This window comes from Colossoma macropomum, unplaced genomic scaffold (genome assembly GCF_904425465.1).
Source record: "Colossoma macropomum unplaced genomic scaffold, Colossoma_macropomum, whole genome shotgun sequence".
NCBI classification, from domain to species: domain Eukaryota; kingdom Metazoa; phylum Chordata; class Actinopteri; order Characiformes; family Serrasalmidae; genus Colossoma; species Colossoma macropomum.
This window is the reverse complement of record NW_023494787.1, coordinates 24546668-24561397: the sequence shown is the minus strand read 5'-3', so window position 1 is coordinate 24561397 and position 14730 is coordinate 24546668. Positions and strand designations below refer to the sequence as shown.

Here is a 14730-nt window from a genome sequence, read left to right as displayed (position 1 = left end):
AAACGAATCCTCAAAGTTTTGACAACAAACTGTGTTAATTACAGTGCTATACGTTCACATATAGTTAGTGAAACAGATATGACCAGTGAAATAGATATGACAGTGCTGAAGTTGCCTTCCTGTTCATCAGCTTCTTGTTTAACCATTCCGCATTAAATGGTGCAGCAGTTACATTCTGGCACCTCAGCTGAAATATGGCTCAGATGTTTTACGTCACTGATCAGCTCTCAGGATCTGCTACGTTAGAGAGAGATCGGGCGATCGCATACCAATACATAGCTGACCGATCCTTCATGGCTTTTTTGTAAATTTTAGCAGTTATTCATGCTATCAGTACTAGCTGGTCCTTGGCTTGTTGACTTATTGCCAACAATAGGCCCAAGATGGCGCTGCAGGAAACAGAAGCATGGCAAGTGGTCTGGTGTCCATGCTAGACTAAAGGCAAACTCCAACACGGGCCATTCCATTCATATTTTTCTCTTTTGTTTGCTGCCTCAAAGAAAAACCTGACTACCTCAGACTGCAACCGACATAGAAGGAGGTGGTTACAGAACAGCTGCAAATATCTTTGAGTCAGGTGTTGAGCTAAACAGGATAACATTAACATGTTTTGTACTGCCCATACATTGTGCTGCGCATATTTGTGGCATATATATATCGGTATAAAGCTTATGACCAGAATAATACCTTAAGGAGAATTTCAACAAAGATACCAGTTCATCCACCACAAATAGGAAGTGAATGGGATGTTATAAAACTTGAAGAATATTTTAAGAAACCTATTATCTTCTCAGTGCCTCAGTGAATCCTGTAGTGTAGTAGGTGTGTTTTATATTAAACATTCCAATAGAAACCTATAACTACAGTAATAGGCGGAGGCGAGATGTTTCCTACTAAGCTGATAATCACTTTCTCTTAAGCAAAAAAAGATAAAGAAAAACTTAATAGATCTCCATGAGTCACTTCTCTGTTCTCCTGAGCTCATGTAGGTACCTTAAGTCCACAGATCTAATGCTGTAACATCACTCCTCTCCCCCTCAGTTAATTACCTCCTTAAGGGGTTTGTGGGAGATAAATAGTAAATCTTAATTAGTCTGATTGTTCATTATGGCTGTGTGTGTTTTATCTGTGGATTCTGGGTGCTCTAGCTATACCAGCTTAGCCATGCTAGTGGGCAGAAGATGCTAAATCTCTGCATTAATCTCATTGCTGAGGTTAGGGTAGGAACAAGACAGTCATTTATCTCAGTGTTCTCTCTGTGGTGCCCCAGCGCAATCAATAGCAGTGTCCATGCCTTATTTCCTCATCACTACAATACTTACCCTTAGTGGTTGCCATTTGCTTATCTTGTTAACCTGCATTGCACTTATTGCTATTCTTAGCATGGAGCAGTATTTCCATTATGGTTCCTTGGAGACCAAGAATAATATAACTTTTTACAAATAATAGCTGCCTTCAGATTATTGCCTTATAGTAACCTATGTCTGAGAAGTGATAGCAGGACTAAAGGAGCTTTGCAGTGGTTGACAGCACACAAAGCTTCAACTTCAGAAAAGAAAGGTTATTTTTGTCTATGCATACATGCATACATACATACTTTCTCAAAAGAAAATTCTTTAAGTGCTGTACCTTAATTCCAAAAAACTTTTTTAAAAGCACGCTGCAGAGTTTTGTAATTGCAACTTCATGACATTTCATGAAATTGTGAAGCAGCGGCAGTAATAATTTTATTTTTCAATGTGGTCCCAGTTTGTTTGGCACTCTCCTTAAATTGTTTATTTTGATGATGGGCTCAGCTCACAATCACACAGCAATGTCTGTAAGCTGTCATGTTTAATCTGGCGTTCCTTTTTTTCTAACTTCCCATCAGACCAAGCCATGTTAACTTCCCCCAGTTCCTGTCAGCGTATGTCTGCATATGTGTGTATAACCATGCCCAAAGTGACTGACCAGCAGTGCTTCTACAAGCCTCCTATTGTTGTACGTGGTCAGAGTGGCTCCTTTCTTTTCCTCAGTGAAACTCAATGAGCTCTAGATGTGAAGACTGCACAAATCATAATGGATAGAATTGGGACTTGGCCTGCATTCATCTCTACCTCCAGATTTCCAGCCTCATCAATGCTTATTGGTGTGTATGATTGTGTATTTGAGACGCGGTGTTCTCGTTTCACACCACATAGGCGCTAATCTGCCATGGCAGCTTGCAGTGCAATTAGGGCCTGGAGTGCCGTCAGCCTTCACAGCGAATCACGTTTGAGCATCTGAGCGATAAGGAGTGGCAGGCAGCAGATCGTACACATGCCCAAAGTGTACGCCGCTCGCTGAACGAATCTGTTAAACAGCCTGTGCACAAAACACAAAAATGAACTTTGACGATTTAAGTCTGCTTGATGACATCAATCAAATGGCAAAGGTAAACATGAGGGCTTTTTCACAACAGGGAATAGGCAGGCAACAAAAAAGAGCTTGTGGTATTTTAGCTGGGAACAAAAAGCATGTTTATACTATATATGTATAATTTTAAAATTAAATTACATATTCAGGTTGTACCCATTGTCTTTCATAGTGGAGTACTAAAAATAATTATAATTGCTTCCAGTAGCTTAACAACTGCAATCTGCAACTGGGCCTATGATGCAAGGCAGGGGGGGCTTGGCGACTGGGCTACTAAAATCTTTATTGGGCAACTAAAATCTTTGCTAGGCCCCTCATACAGATACTGACACAGTACTGCCATAGCAGAAAGATCCAATTTTACACCAGAACCTCACTAGTTTCGTCAACTTTACACAGACAGAACTGATGTCTATTTATCTCCCTCTTAGTCATAATGCATGAAGTTCTCAGTGTACATGTTTTGTTGAGGACCAAGGCACATTCTTTTCTGTTATTTTCAGTGGAAAAGATGTTTTTTGCGCAGTATTATTCAAAGAGAAAGGCAGCTCTTCAGTGACATGACAAACTCATGACATAAACAAAAAGCATTTTTTTAGCAGCCGAGCAGTAGGGACTCCACACGATGTTTTATTGAACCCATGATGAGTAATTCAGAAGTTAGAGCTAAACTGTCTGTTATTATAAGTCAGAAAAGCAAATTCATCACCAAAAAGTCTCAACGAAACCCACTTTTTCCATGAGAACTCTCCACACACTCGAGGTGAGCAAACTGCTGTTTGCGAACTGAAGTGAAAACATTAACGTTAGCTCCGTGGGAGAAATAGAGCAGAAACAGCAGTAAATTTAACTCGTTTTGCTTGCAGCACCATGTTTAATAGTTAATAGTAATAGTTAAACTTTCTTTCTGTAAATATTGAAACAAAAGTTTGCTGGCACATCTGAATGACAGTTACAATGCTATTGCTTAGAAGGCATGTAGCCAGGAGTAGCGATAAAAACACAATGTGAATCTTGCTAAGCTACCTACCAGCCTGTCAGGTTTGTGGTCAGATCAAGCTTAGTATTCTCAGAGACAGTGAGTGTGTTTGAAATACTATATTGGACCAGTATATGCTGTATACTGTATGCTGCTCTTCATCAGTAGTAGACTGTAAAGTATCCAATAAAAACCATGTGCTGTAATGCAGGAAATGGGCACAACTAGCCAACTGAACCAGTCAGACCTATCTCAACACCTTCCTCAGCCCTCCAATCTTAGCAAACTTTGCTAGCTGCTTTTTGGGGCGTATGTTTGTATTTTGGTCAAAAGATGTGCCTGTGTGACTTTTAAAATACTCACCCATACAATGACAGGGGCCAGGACGTTGTTTTCTACCCATCTCTAAAACCACAAATAGACTTTAAAAGGGTCAGCTTTGGATTGGTCTGGGTGGTAATCCTGTGTGGTTTCCAAACATGCCTGTTTTCATTCATTTGCATGTCATTTCATTTTCATTACACTCATGGTAATATGAGCTAGATTGCTAATAATAAGCAGTGTGACTCCACACATGAGCATGCAAAGCCGATACAGGGCGGACTGTACAGCTGAGACCAACTTTATTAAGTTACTGTTTTAACCACATCATCTATGCACTAAATTAACTTTAATGAATAGACAGAGTATGCAAACTCATCTCAAGACTATCAGAGAAAATTGATGGGGCTTCAGTGTTGCACTGAGTGTAGCAAATGTGGACAAATATATTTCATTTTGCTGTTATTAATGTATGGAAAGGCTGAATCCAGGACTACCCCACCTGGGTACGTGCAAGTGGTTACATCCTCCTGAAATGTGTGCATTTTGAGATGCAACATATCGCAAAGGTAACTGTTCTCGTGCGCTGGAATATTTTACTGGAGCAGGATGTCATCCGAATGTCTTTCGTGTTCTGGAGAAATTCATGTTGGTCACATGCTGCATACTTACAACGCTTGGGCACAGGCAGTACGTAAGCAGTATGTGGTAGGCTATTTCAAACACAGCCGTTATAAAGGAGGAAACCAATCACTAGTTGGAAAATGAATAGGAACGCTTGTAATGCTCAACATGGCATCTGTTAACGAGGAAAGTCTCACCCTTCTATAAAAAGAGCCAGTCGGCTAGATTAAGCCGCTAGCAGCAAAAGCCCCCCGCCTCAATGTGGAGATTTGAACATGTGCAGTAGCCAGAACAAGCTAAAAATAATGTCTTTTGTGTGTATTACTGTGGTGTCAAGCAGTACAAATATTGATTTCAAATATGTGAATTAATTAATTTGGCATGTAGTTTTGGTTTTAGAGGTCTCTCCCCATTTAAAGAGCTGGGAGCCTGGTCTTGTTTGACTGTAAATAACTGCCTGTGGGCGTTGCAAAGATGGCCGTTGAGTGGACAGATTTCCTATCGGAATGTGATGTCTAAATGTAGTGTTTTGTGGGTGATCTGCCATCTGCGGCAGGGTTCATCAGTCTAGGCTGGTTTAGAATAGTTAAAAAAACATATAACTTTTTGAACTGCTTTCCCTGATTTTGGTCTCACTAAATATGTTTGCAGAGCTAGCATGTGGATCTACATGAATGCCAGATTACAGATCAGATCAAAATCAAGAAAAACAGATTGGAAAGGAAAGTTTAATCAGCTATTTAGATGCATCCTAGTTAAGCAGCACACATGAAGCATCGCAGTGAGAGTGCAGATAAACATCAAGCTCAAGCTTATTTTATAGATCTAATTATATAGATTTAATTGAATAAAACGTTTGACATAATTTAATGGGTTTATCACGCTTGGAATCAGCTAACTAACTCCTAACAAATGCTTCAAGGGTGCCGGGATGTAACTGCTGCAGCTTTTAAGGTGAAATAGAAAATTGGAATGCGAAGCTGGTGATTAAGATGCAAATCTCAGATTGTGGTAAGGTGTGCAGTAATGCTACCGCTACTGATCAACAAACATAACCTTTTACCTACAAAAGGCTGTTTTCCAGCTAAAAGGTACGTGGTGAAGTAAATTAGGTTGTGATTGGACTAGCAACGTTAGCTCAGCTGTCAGATGATTAGCATTTACTTGTCTGTTTCCCTTAAAGACTTTAGATTGGATGCCTCTTCAGTGTAAACGTGAGACGTGTGTGATATCATATGGGTTTTATGAAGATTTAATTAATATTCTACAGCACAACAATAGTATCCTTTGCTAACTAGCTCAGCAAGCAGTGTTAGCTAAAAGGCTACCTGCAGTCAAATATGCTAAAAATTAGTGAAATACACCACTACATTAAACTGAAGAATATGAAACCATATGAATCTTCTCTGGTTAAATATGCCAGTGGCTGAGTGAATAACCTTAAATATGCAGTAGCTGAGTGAAATACGTCAGTAAGTGAGGTAAATCTGCAGTAGTTGAGTCAAATGTTTTGGTAAGTTATAACCATTTCTAAACATACTTGGGCTTCGAATAGCTTGGAAACTCTGACCTACTTAGAGAAACAAGCCCTTAAGCCATACACTAGCTAGGAAGAAACTCTGCGAATATGGCAGGTAATGTTAGCATGTCCACATCATTACTCCACTCATTGTTTGGGAGTTTGGGTAGATCCAGACAGTCAAAAACGCCCATTCCCAAGCCCTACAAGGAGTTCGGTATTATAATATGAGAATACTGGGAATCTCAGCAGTGAGACTGATGAGATGTAGCGATGTGCATGCTGGGAATTCGGTAAGACTAAATTGTGAGGAAAATGAAAATAATGCTGAAAACTGAGCAGATATGTCTGTTCCATAGTTCAAAAAAGACAACACAAAATTCAAAAGAAACACAGGTACTCAATACCTCTGGTGATAAAGTACTGAAAATGCGATGAATGATTGTTCTTACCTCGCTGGTTATTAAATCTAAACAGACTCTGAGACTTGTTTGGTACAAACCTCTGTTGAAATTCATCTTGATGAAGCTTGTTGAATTGATTTATTAGTCAGTAGAAACATTATGCTGAATCTTGACTCTGCACCTGGGTTACCAGAAAAAAAGAACGAGAGCAGTCTCTGAAATGGAGTCTCACTCGAGATGGCACCCAGATCTATTCCTCTCCCAGCACAGTAATAAATTACGACTTGAGTGTGTTACTTACTAACAGCCAGAAATTACTAATGTATTGCAAAGGTACTGCAGCATGCGACTGCAGGTCTACAGCTGTTTTCATTCAGGCAAAAAAAAAAAAAGAAAACTATGCCAAGTGCTTTGCTCCTGAATATAAGGCATACAGTATACAGCACCACTGACAATTTATATAATCATGAAATTGACTTGGAGTCTATTCAAATTGATTCTGCCCTGACTGTCTTAAGAAGAGCATAATTTTCAATAAGGATTTGTAAGTATTCAATAACGTATGCCGTCAGTACTACAGATCAGAATAGCCAAGTGTGTAATGAGGAATTTCCATTTCCACAGTAGCTCCTAATTGAAGATGGCTTTAATTATACAACTGCGCTTTCTTTCATTCAATATCTCATTGAGTTCCATTGAAAATGAGGAAGCCCCTTTAGAAATGACTGTTTCGCGATGGCTAACAGAACAGGCAGGCATATTCAAATTATGTAAGACTGCACTGGCCATCTGGCTACTCATCAGTGCTGTTTTTGGTGAGACACTTCATGAAAACTGTTTGTCTGGAAGGCAAATTTTAATACAACACTATAAACTATGTAATTCAAGCAGTGTGTTTTTAGCCACAGACGCACACAGGCCCCGTTTACACTTGTTATTAACATCTGTCTCGAGTGAACTGATTATAAGTGGACAGTGAGACATGTAGCTATTTACACTTGACATTTCCATGTCTTGAATCCATCTCCACCACCCTTATTACTGGAGGCAGGGTACCATGCACATTTATTACATCAGTCTCTCGCTGCGTCACAGATGTCCCAGGAATCCTTGTTCCTGGACATGTGCAGGCTGTTTTAAATGTTTAGAATGCATGGATTGCTAATGCAACTTATAAGCAAACGGGCAAGGAGATGAAAAAAAAGAAAAGTGGCTGCTTTCATCTCCACTGTAATGATGCAGTTGATTAGGGCAGTCCTTCGTTGTTGACGAGGATGCACTGGGGCGCCAAAGCCTTTGCACTACAAATGTTCTGTACTTGTATGTGTCCCTGACAACCTCTGAAGGTAGTTTAAGTGATCAGATCATGAAGATACATTGGATTCAAGTGACAGCTGTACTCAGCGCTGCCCAGTTATTCTATCACTGAGACAAATGTTAATGCCAGTTGTAAATGAGGCCACAGATTGTCTTCTCTAACTATTGAAACAAAAGTATTTGGTAACACTTCCTATAACTGTTGTTTATGTCATATATTATAACTGCATTGATAAAATGTTTGATCCTAAATATAATTCCATTTTACATAACTCAGTGACAGCAGTGAAGTGTCAGATCTAACTGGTGATTCACAAAGAATGTACGTCTTAGTACTCAATTTATCCAACGGTAGTTGAAGTAGGCCTATACAAAATGAAACTTTCTTTTGTTCTTTAAAGCGCAGCAAAATTACAGAGAAAAGTACCAAGCTTTGCCACTCTTGATTGTTCTTTGTGAGTCACCCATTAGATCTGAAAATCTCAAAGCATATAAAAAGTACTTGTATTGCTATGTGAGGTGCCAATTTGATATGAAATTTGTATTTAGCACATAAAAGTTGGGTCAGTAAAAATGCCTGTTTGATTTTAAGGATCATTTTCTTAAGGCAATCCAAAGATAGTTTTGAAGTAGTGAGCTATATTAGAGAACTTGCCAGGTAAAGGTCAGAGAAGCTGCCATCCGTGCTCTCCATCCAAATTTAAACCTGCTCTATTTTGATACTTGTTCTAGTCATCAGCAGACACTGTGTGGAGCCTTGTTTTAGTGAATAAAAATTAATATTGAAACGTTTATAAATTTTCATTTCAGCAGTGTTGAATTTGAAGTGGAAAGAACACTTAAAACATAAATACATCAAACATGAAAAATTAAGAAAAAAGTCTATTATTAGTGATTTATGAATATTATTGTAAATCATAGCTGTTATGGCAGTGCTAAATGGCTACTTTCATTAGACTAATGGTTTAAAAAATGGTGAGTTCATGATAAAACAATGTTAAGATATAAAAGGGATAACATGAAATGACAGGAAAGAAGTCATTAGCCTAACTGTCTTCTTATGGGTCCTTTCCTGTTACAGGATCAGTTTGGGCCTAACTGTTAAAAGAACAGGAAGTTCACTTTTGTACACACATTGTTTTAAAAATTGTCAACCAGTGCAGGGTTGGAAAGACTACTGACAATTCCTACCTAAGTACTAGTAATGTTACTGTACTAATAATTTGCTTGAGCACTATTAGGATTAAGGAAATTACTCTTTTGTGTGCATCACCGAAAGAGAGGCAACCCACACTAGCAGGACCTTACTAATGCACCGTCGCTTGCAGTCAGAGATTTTGTATCAAAGCCTCCAAAATGTAGTACACATAGCCACTGTTGGTAAGAATATGGTTTTGTTAGATCTAGACTCACTGGCACATTAGATATGCCCTAACAAGCACAGATGTCATCAAATGACAGCATTATTGCCCATTAGCTTGCCTTCATTCAGCTAACTTCAGCTAATTTGGCTTGCTAACAGGCATTCACAGTAGAACATGTAAGCAACAGCTTTGTGATATAGAGCTATCATACTTAAAGTAAGAAGACAATAATAAAACACAATTCCTGTTAAGGTTAGTTAGCCAGCCAATTTGTATCCTCAGGTTGGAAACTGAGTTGTGAAATGCAGAGATTTATTCATGAACATACATGTTACGTAGCTCAACTTTGTAAAATCTTATATTTCTTCTTTATTATATGTTATGAATGTTCGGGAGTACTTTATTATAATGGTTTATACCATTCATTGCAAAGCATATAACATGTCATAAATGCATTCAATAGGCATTTAGGATTTCTAAAAAGAATTACCAAGTATTCTTATAATAACATTTGCAAAGCAAAAAAGACCAAATGTGGCAGTCAAGGGAAGCAAGATCCTGACTAGTCAATCAATACTCTCTCCCCTTTATTACTTAAAAAAATATTGGTCTTAATAGAATTAAAAGTCCATGCAGTCAGACACAAGTGTGTCTTTATAAGCAGATATGGCAATGCTAATTCTGCTAAAGCGGGAAACAGAGCTTTTATGCTGAGTCAGTAGACTTGCAAAGTAATCAATGATGCAAATATTCTTCGTCTACTTATGATGGACTGGTCTTTTTTTCTGTATCATTACAACTTCAGCCAAATATTATCGGTAAAGACTGAGGCATATAACAAGACATTTTACAGCTCGGTGATGGGTCTTACTTATAGAGGAAAGGCATGATGTTTTTGATTTTTCATGACAACCATGAAGACTGAGACTGCAACAGCAGTCTGGGCAACCAGATTTCATTTATTTAGCCAGGTTATTTTCCTTGATTCCATACATAGGCTGATGTAGTCTAGGTAAAGTTAATAGATAGTATTTCAGTTCAGTTTGTCTGTAATGCAGCATAGGTCGTCTTCATGACATTAAACAAATCATTTCTCCACTGTTTTCGTATCTCGTGTTGCCACTTTACTAAGCCGTACGTGAACTGGATTGTTCATCGTCTGAGAGCGTCACTGCATGCTTATCTAGTCACCAGCTTGTGTAAATAGTTCAAATCCATGTGAAAGAGAGCATAAATGTTGCATATTTATATTTGCATGAAGGTATCCTAGCAGGCAAAATTTCTGATCAAACACCAAAGCATGTTGATTGCAGTCTACATTGGCTAGCCTCAGTGGTGTTAGCTAATGCTAGCTCACAAGCTAGATGGTTAGTCAATGAGCCAACACAAGGCTTCTGCCAATGCAAAAATTGCACAGTCCATTATATGTGCATCATGTACCTTTTTGAATAAGACGTATACAGAGCAGTCAGTCGGAACAGAGGACATTTTCATTGACCAGTCCTAGTGGTATATTAATAAAAACAGCCTGTTTAATTATAGATACAATTAATGATACAAATGTTTGAATAAAAGTTGAATAAAAGTTTAGTCTGCACTTGTGGATTGGTGTTGTAGGTGAGCGCTCTAAGTATGATAACAAACAAGAATATAACCATAATATTATTACCACCTTGAACCAGTATTGAAAGCTAGATGAGTAAAATGACTCACTCTTCTTGCTTGAAGGGAAATTCCACTGATTTCTGCATAAATAAATGGTTAAGATGTAAATAAAGCCATTCAGGGGTGGTTTAATATGAAGTGTTCATTTCTAGTAAAACTTACTGAGTCAGAATTCTTTACAGTGGTGGTGAGGGGAACCAGATGTCTGAAGGGTTTAAAGCCTCTAAAAGCTCCCGCACAGAAAGTTATTACATGAAATGATTACAAATACACTGCATGGTGACATTGTTCTATGGCATTGGCTCAAGTATTTGATTATTATTATTATTTATTTATTTTTATTCATTCATAGTGGAGTGGTATATGCAGAATATTATAATAGTTTTCTGTCAACAATTGATATAAAAACAGTATATTTTGTACAGTTAGATTTTGGATAATAAATCAAATGGATACACCTGTGTTGTAGAGATTGTGATGCCTGGTTTCTGTTACCATCAAAAATCTGAATTTGAAACATTTCTTTACAATGAAACGTTTCACATCAAACCACTCTGAATGATTTTGTTTACATCACAACAAATGAATTACGCAGACATTTAGAAAAGTCGGTGGAATTCCCATTTTAATCTCGAGCAGACTGTATTAACCCAGTAGCCATTGGCCATTAACTGTGTGTTTGTGGTGTGTGATTATGCCCTTTTGGTTACTTTGTTGTTTTTGAAACTACTTTCATATGGTTTCATGGCTAATGTTTGTTTCTTTTTTCTTTTTGTTTCTCTGTTACAGGTTTCATATACACATGTGGAGGAACATTAAAAGGGAGAAATGGGACCATTGAAAGCCCTGGTTTTCCATATGGATATCCCAACGGGGCGAACTGTACGTGGGTTATTGTAGTGGAGGAGGGCAACCGCATTCAAATAGTCTTTCAGTCATTTGCAGTGGAGGAGGAATATGATTTTTTATCGCTCTATGACGGACATCCTCATCCAGCTAACTTCAGGACAAGGTGGGTACTGTACAGTAATGCCAGCAGACTGTGTTTTATTTTTTACTTTCATAATGATTGTGCTGTTAGTCATTAGAACTTCATTGAAGCATTATGATTACCAATTTAGTTTGTCATTGAGAACAACCTTCATTCATTTCACTGAGAACATCCTTGAATTATTTAGGCTGTCAGTGGGAGAAATAAAATTGAGATTTATGTGCAGGTGAATTTGCTGTATGATACGTTTGTTGCAAACTGGGTGATGGATACAAAGAATATGAAAAGGGGCTTCCAGTGTAAGTTCTGTCAAGGAACCTGGAGTTTATGGGATAAAGTACTGGGGACTCTTAGATTATTTAATGAATTGGGAATCAATTCAGTGTAATTTATGGTGTGTCTGAAAACAAGATGTGCTGTAGTCTGACAACTTTAAAGCACTGCCAAAAATCCTCCAAATGTAATTAAACACAAACAAAATAAGCAGAGGTGTGTCAAGTATTAATTAAGTTAGACTGAAATAATTGGGGAAAAGAAATGCACATTAAGTAAATGTAAGAGAATGCCTCATCTGTTATACTTCAGGTGTGATTAAAAGTTTGGCTTCCAACAAAATACCCAGTTTTGAAACTTCTATAAAATAAAAACACCCGTTCTGCGTGGCCTATTTTAATGAATGGCATAGACCTTTAGATGTAGCTTTGCAGGAACTAGAAGAGTATTATAAATGCAATAAATACATATTCAATAATCGTGATATCGGTATTTAGTAGTTTGGCGCATAAAAAAAAATGCTGTTTTTCCTGTTTTTTATTTCTCATGATTTTTGTTTTTTAAATCTCACGAGGAATGGACCAATAGAAATGCTCCACATGACATGCTAAAGTTTTTGCCTTCTCCTCTGATTCTTTTGGTACATTTTGGTTCTTTGCCTGGTAAAGTGGCTCTTCAGATTGACTGAGAATTTGTTGTATATGGTTCTATACAGAACCTATTTGAAAATGTTTCTATATAGCACCAAAAAGGGTTCTGCTATTGTTACGATGTCAAGCTTGTAACAATAGAAGAACCCTTTTTCATGCTATACAGAGCCATATTCAAATAGATTCTATATAGAACCATATACAACAAATTCTCAATCAATCTGAAGAGTCACTTCACCAGGCAAAGAACCATTTAAGCATGAAAAAAAATGTAAAGAGTGTATTCAATCATACTTTTATAGCCTGTAACTCTCTTCTTGTTAAAACAGTAAAATGGCTAAAGCATGCTATGTCGTTAAGTTAGCCATTAGGATACTGTTATTGAAAGCCATTCTGAAACAATCTTGAATTTAGCTGAGGTTGTGGCCATAAGAAAAGCAATTATCATTCCATATGAGATGTGATCATGTCTCAAAGTGACTCAAAGGGAATTCTGCACTGTATTGTATGTAATTTTTATACATCTATCAGCCATCAATTAGCCATGTAAACTTTAGGTTTGGATGGGAAACGGTCTTGTTCTTTCAGGCTCTGTGAAAAATGTAGCACCATGGAACATTGGGTTGCTTCCATTAGCTGCATGCTAGTCAGAAAATAATTCCCTGCTTGTTAGTAAGCCAATGGTTTAGGCGACCTCAGCAGGTAGGTTGCTGTAGGCAAAAGGCTACTCAATCAGCCAGCAGAGGAAAGCCAAGTCACTGATTCCACAGTCTGTGGAGGTCAAGACAGGGTCCTGAAGCTCAGAATACATCACTGAACTGTGCCTAAACATTTCTGACTGTTGACCTGTGTCAAGAAAGGAAAAAGAACACGTCTTTTATGGGAGCCATGTATATGTATTGCTATCTGTTTTACACATCTGTGACTATGTGCTTTAGTAGAAGACCTGTGCATAAGCACATGAGGCACATTCACCGTGTGTTTCACAATTTCTGCTGGTCAGGAGGAATGGTATCAAAGGTTGTTGTTTTTCAGCAGTTTCAGAACTGCAAGCAAAATTCTTGATTATTCTTATTTCCCAGTTATAGACATAGATTAAACAGTGGGGATGTTTTAGAGCAATACAGTCACTTACATTACAGCACAATTGTGTGAAGATAGGAATAATAAGAACAAATGAGAACTAGCGATATATAGATTTTTGTTTTTATCCCTACAAAGAAAACTTGTATCTGTAACAAAGTCTCATGCAAAAAAAGAGTTTTATACTTGAAAAAACTGTCATATTAGAATTCTTGTTGTATATTAAATCCAACTCTATCTTCAATAGCTTATATTAAATGTCTGCTAAAGTTGTTAAGATCTGTCTGCCCAAACTGTGATGACTTTTTGACTTCCTTTGTAGATAAACCTTGGCCTGCAAACTGGGAGATGCTGCTTTAGTGACTTAGTGACATTTTTATAGATTGGACTTTATAATGAGAAGTAAATGTTTTATTTTGATGGGAATTTTATTGGAATACTATTTTGATCTACTCAAGCTGTATTAGTTTTGTCTGTAAACAGTTTTGTCCATTGGTTCATTTTTGTATAGGAATTCACTTGAAGGCTTCATAATGCTTACAGGTAACCTATGATAACTATAGCCATTTTCTTTTGGGTCAGGCATTTCCTTTCCTGTTTATTGTGCTTTTTTGTTGTTGTTACATGTGGCCAGGACACCAAGCTATCCACCCAGGCAGTGTTCACTTATGAAAGCAATGCCACAACTTGACCTCATAAGGCTATCAAAAATTAATTCTAGATTATGTGCAAACATTATTAAAAAATGCTACTAGCAGCAAAATTGATCTATGCCATATTTCTTATAGACATCTGAAAAATCCCTGCAGGAAAAAATTGTGGTATATTTTTCTTTCTCAGTAAAGTTATTTTTAAAATGTAATGTTCATTTTTCGTTGTCTTGGAAAGCATCTCAATAGCAAGTTTATTATTTATTCATGTTTTTAATAGCAATACATTTAAACGGTTTAATTCTAATGTCACTGTTATTCATCCATGCTGTAAGTATAAAAGAACTGCATGATTAGCTAAATAGTATTTACAGTCTACAGGTCCCAGGCAGGTGTTCTTTCTTGAGCATGAGTTGTGAAGCAGAAAAAAGCAAATGTCCAACCAAAACAAAGCCTGCTCTATTCCCAGACTCATCCATTACCTGGTCTAGAGGCA

General features: G+C 37.5%; 1 protein-coding gene across 1 annotated transcript in view; it reads left to right on the top strand.

Moving 5' to 3' along the window:
• Window positions 1-14730, top strand: part of csmd3b (CUB and Sushi multiple domains 3b) — a 554192-nt gene that overhangs the window by 65348 nt on the left and 474114 nt on the right. Inside the window, exon 2 of the mRNA XM_036566609.1 lies at window positions 11377-11599. Coding sequence (XP_036422502.1) covers window positions 11377-11599 — 223 coding nt within the window. The remainder of the gene's footprint in view (window positions 1-11376; window positions 11600-14730) is intronic.